Source organism: Aedes aegypti, chromosome 1 (assembly GCF_002204515.2).
Source record: "Aedes aegypti strain LVP_AGWG chromosome 1, AaegL5.0 Primary Assembly, whole genome shotgun sequence".
NCBI classification, from domain to species: domain Eukaryota; kingdom Metazoa; phylum Arthropoda; class Insecta; order Diptera; family Culicidae; genus Aedes; species Aedes aegypti.
This window is the reverse complement of record NC_035107.1, coordinates 243,376,190-243,381,557: the sequence shown is the minus strand read 5'-3', so window position 1 is coordinate 243,381,557 and position 5,368 is coordinate 243,376,190. Positions and strand designations below refer to the sequence as shown.

General features: G+C 47.4%; 1 protein-coding gene across 1 annotated transcript; it reads right to left on the bottom strand.

Annotated features, from left to right (window-relative positions):
* Window positions 1–570: 570 nt before the first annotated feature.
* LOC5580091 (neprilysin-2) lies at window positions 571–4,273 on the bottom strand. Its single transcript, XM_001654791.2, has one exon. The coding sequence runs from the start codon at window positions 3,464–3,466 to the stop codon at window positions 677–679; it is 2,790 nt and encodes a 929-aa protein (XP_001654841.2). The 5' UTR covers window positions 3,467–4,273; the 3' UTR covers window positions 571–676.
* Between the last annotated feature and the right edge of the window lie 1,095 nt (window positions 4,274–5,368).

Below are 5,368 nucleotides of genomic sequence, written 5' to 3'. Positions count from 1 at the left end.
ATTGGTCCGAATTTGTTCAGGACTTCTACGTTTTCGTGTATATAAAAATTAAGGGAAATCACCTGTCTGGAAAAACTAGAAAAACCGAAACTGTCATTTATTATGGAAGATTTCCTGGTCCTTACCCGAAAACGTGAAATATGATGCTTTCTCATCAATTCGAAAGGAAGTAAAACCGTAGGTCCCGAAATAAACTAGCCCAGTACTAAAAACTCGGTAATATATATATAAATTAAATATGCAATTTATCAAATAATCTAATCTAAATAAAAGCAATCTACATTTGCGCTATCTTAAATAATCAATCTCTGTCTGATATAATCAGCGACTATATTTCATCACTCACGATAAGCAACAACACGTGCCGCGGCATCAGCTTATAATGATGCAAATGTAATTCAAATAACCCACATCGGAAATATCATAGGTACTTGTATCAGAGAACCTATCCGATTGCCGATCGTGCAAGAGGAACAAGTACTTGAAGATCGAAAACCAGTAGTGCCTCTCCCGTTGCATTTCCCGCATTTAAAAGGGCATAGGGTTAAGCAATAAGAAACCACTTGCGGCTAAAGCTAGTAGTATCGTTTATTTGGTTACATTTAAAAGTGGAATGACTTTCACTGGAAACGGGTTCAAGTGCTATTCTGCCCTGGTAGGTCGTCGCCGGTTGACATCACCAAACGCTGCACTTGTCGGACGGGTTCATAGCGCTTCCCACCGGGCAGCCGTACTCCCGGGCAAAATCCTCCGAATTGGACAGCGTTCCGATCACTCGAAACCTCCCTGGGCTGTGCACGGCCGTTTTCAGCTTATTCCGGGTGGCTTCCGGTCGCATCGCTCCGCACCACACCTGGGCGAAGTTCAGGAAGAACAGCTGGCTGCTGGTGACGTTCAACTCCGGGAGGGTTTCCTGCTCCAGCACGTGCGGATCGGTTTGTTCCGAGAGCCACTTGGTGTAGGCCCGGAAGGCCTGTTTGATCCCGCCGTTGTCGGCAATGTTTTCTCCTTGGGTGTTCTCGCCGTCGATTTGAACTCCGATCTCATCGATGGTGTACTTACCGTACTGCTGGACCAGGCAGGTGGCCCGTTCGTGGAAGGCTTCGATGGCGTGATCGCTCCACCAGCGATACAGGTTTCCATCGCGATCAAAGAGGCGTCCCTTGTCGTCGAAGCCGTGCGTTAACTCGTGACCGATGACCACCCCGATGCCACCGTAGTTCATGGACTTGGGGAAATAACGATGGTAGAACGGGGGCTGCAGAATTCCGGCCGGGAACATGATCTGGTTCTTGTTGCGACTGTAGTACGCGTTGACGACGGCTGGGGCCGTATGCCAGGCGGTTTTGTTAACGGTTTGTCCGATCTTGTTCTGATCGCTGCGTCGAATGTGGCTGAGGACGTTCAGGGTGTTTTCGAAATATTTCTCCGGGTGGATCTCCAAATCGGCGTATTTCTCATTGAGGTCTTTGTGGGAGAGGATGAAGTCGGGATATCCGATTCTGAGGGACATCGCGTTGACCTTCATTTCCGCCAGGTGTTTGGTGGGTGAATCCAGCCACTCGGTCTCGTTGAGTATCTCGCGGAAGGCTTCCTGCAGTTCGTGAGTCATTGCCAGCGTGTCACGCTTGCTGTTTTCGTCGAAGTATTTGCGCACGAACATGGCGCCGACCGCCATTCCCATGTTGGCGTTGACCTGGTTGACGCAGTTCTTCCACCTGGGAGGGTTTTTTTCGCGTCCGAAAAGAACGTTGGAGAACTTCTGCTTGGCTTGGAGAAAGCGGTCGTCCAGGTTGTTGATGCGGTGCCTGACGAACCTCCAAAGGATGTAGTTAGCGACAGTGCGGGGTTCGGTTTCGTTGATCAGTTGCACCAGGTCCTTCATGTAGTTTACGGCGAACATTACAACAAATTCTGAGCTGTTGATGGGCTTTTCCATCACAATAGAGAGATACCGAGTCCAGTCGATTTCCGGAATTTCCTCGTGGAGGTTTTCCAGGATAACTTTTCGGTACAGAACGGAGACATTGTTGCGCTCCTCAACGGAGCTGGTGATATTCGCCAGCTGTATTTCAAAATCGACCATCTCGTCGGCAGCAACCTTGGCAACCTCCGCATGAACTCCGAGCAGCTGGATTACATCGATCATGAACTGTTTGTACCCGTCCAGGTATTTCTTGTTGGAAGGTTGCAGGAAGTAGTCACGCGTTGGCAAACCGAGCGATGTCTGGTCAAACTGGATGATGTTCTCGTCGGAGTTTTTGATATCGGGGCCGACCCACTCCACGATCAGGATGTCGTTGTTGAACTTGCGAATTTCTGCTGTTAGGTTGAGCCAATCAAAGTTGTCTTCGTCCCAGTCGGGATTCAGCACGGGCCAGCCACCCAGGGAATCGATCAGTTTGAACAGTGGCTGAAGTCCTCGTTGCTCGATGAGCGAGTAGTTCATGCAAGAAATGAAGAGATGTCGCGCTTTGGTTTCGGCGTTTTCTACGGCGTTCTCCAGCGCTACGTGCGAGACCAGCTCTCGTTTATTTCTCCTGATTTGAGCTTTCTGGATAAGCTTGTCTAACGCTGCCCGCTTAGCGATGATGCGCTTTCTCACTCTACGGAGGTGTTCAGTTTCTAGTGGATTCACAGTGGTCGCCAATGAGTTTTCTATCTCCAGTAAACTGCCGTCACTCGTCTCCAATAGTAAATTCTTCAGGACACTATCCAGACTTTCTCGCAGCATCTCGAACGTATCCAGGCCTGCTTTATCCTTAGGAATGGGATTCACGCGGTCCCAATTGCCGCAAGCGTACTGGTAGAAGTCGTCACATGGATTTGTCTTCAAGTCCATGTACTTCTTCATGATTTCAACCTGTGCTGACCTTATGCTCTCTGCGCTTCCGTCGTTGCTCCAAGCGATTTTCTGCAGAACGGATTTCTTGGCTTTTCTTTGCCGATTGGAAAACCTTTTCGCTCGGAAGAAGTTGACAATATCTGACCTACCGACATCGTCCGGTATCGAGTGCAGATCATCATACCGATCATCTGGAGCGCAGTGAATCACCGAACTGCTCGGTACGAACGAAGTTCTCACATCTTTTAAAATATCACGCTCTTCGGCCTCCAACACCTCCGATAATGAGCTTCGCACTGTCTTGCACTGCGTTAGCTGCAGTTCGTCCAGCTTGTTCGACTGGTCCGAGTAGTAATTGAACTCGCGTTCCTGCTGCTGCTGATTATGACGCTTCAGCGTGGAATGATTGACTGATCCAACCACGTGCAGCCGAGTGAGCACGAGGAACAGCAGCGCCAACGGCAGCATAGCGGCCGGTATCACAAACAACATCTTCGCGAAACGATAGCCAGGGCACCACTGCAAACGACCTGTTCTTTCGTCAATGCCCAACTCACAGCCACCACTCGCTTTATCTTGCGAACGTTTCTTGGGTTCATTCTTCGCGATCTTCAATTCCATATCTCTCCGACCGTATCAATGGATGTTTACTCTCGAAATTTCGTATTATTTTTGTTCGCACATTACAATGACGCGATCAATGCACTTTGCTTGCACTCAATCAGTGCAACAGCGATTCCAACGCCTACTTCCGAAGACCGCAAGCTCTGATCACACTCAAGTCCCCGATAAACGATGCGCCAATTGTCTCAATTGAAGATTCGCACACTTTTCAACGATCGCTAATTGGATCCCCGTTCCATCCAATGATATCGCGAGCTAATTGCCTTGTACGAATTTTATCACTTCTTCAGCTGAGTCTTCGAAAGCCACAATCACCGAATTGCGTTCAGAATCGTCCAACAATCGACACCGCACTGGCTTGCTGGACCGAAAGGGCCTTTCGACAGGATTCGCGAAACTTGCAACGAACTTCCCTTGCGCGATCTCGCGACGACACTAGACTCTTGATAAATTGATTGTTATTGTTGAGCAACGAGGGACGCCCCATTCCGTCCCTCTGTCCGTCCGTCCTCCCAAGTGTACGATGATGATGATGACCGGGAGCGCGCCCCCGACGAGAGATTTCGCGTTTACTTAGTTCAACCGTCGTCTTCGCTAGCTAAGTACTCGAACGAAAGATTCCTCCCGAAACTGGGAGGATTCCCTCTTCTCAGTCAGCAGCTCGGGATGCTGCTACGCGCGGGCAGAACACAAATCTACTATCATTACTCGCGACCGGCCGGCCGTGTAGCGGGGGAGATATGAGCTTCTCTCGATTCTGCGGTTCAATTACTCCACCGAGTAGAACACGAGACGGTCTGATATGCAGCAGCAGTAGCAGCAACATCCGAAAGGCACTTGAACGCAGTGGCTCCCAAGTGGTTTTGTGAAGAACGAGAGCTCCTTCTTATTTACCGTTTATCAAATGAAATTAATCATTCAAACTTTTTACACCTACAATTTTGCAACTCTGTGCTGACTTACGGTAGTAGCTTACGGAGCAAGTTGCAGAATGATGATTTTCACAGCACGAGTCGTAAATTTATCCTACGAGGCTTGCCGAGTAGGATAATTATGACGAGTGCTGTAAAAATCGAGCTCTGCAACGTGTTACGTACAATATTTTTTGCAATTTCGTAGAAGACCACTTGAGGGTATCATAAATTATATCGGAATGCATTCACCATCACTTTGCAATTTCTGAAAAATGGTTGTGTACTGATTCATTACGCAACTCAAAACAATTGCGTAATGAGAAAGCGTTACGTAATAAATCATTACAGCACTGGTTTCAGTTGCGTAATGACTATTCCCGCACTGCATACTTCAGTGCAGGAAAGTAGGCCGTTTCATGATATATTGGCGTGATGAAAAACAGTCTATTACGATGAGAAATTGCAAAAAATAAATGTTAGTCTCTAAAAAGTCAAAACAAGTAGGCTGTTGAAAAATGGCATCTAATATCCCATCCACGGCATAAATAATGCAGCCCACAGACGATCAGATGGTTTGACCAACATTGACTCCGCCCCCAAGTTAGTCAAACCGACTTATGTTGATACAACCGTTTGACCGACTGTCAAGGTTGGTTGCAGCAACACGATATTTCTCGCGTAACTTTTCAAAACGTCCTAAGTAACAAATGTAAACAAATCGAGATTATCATTGCAAATCATTTGCGTTGCACCACTTAGCAGCACACTAGAACACTCGTTCTGATATTTTAACAATATTTTTTTTCTGATATATTAACAGAAATTTTCTTCGCATGTTTTTAGACTTGCCGAGAGTCTAGTGATTATGTGATTATTATTTTTTCGAATGCTGTGGCTGTGAGGGAGAATCTATTCGCGATTTTCTGGCAATAATCGCAGTAAGGAAGAGAAGGGAAGTAAAGCCGTTGGTCCCGAGATGAACTAG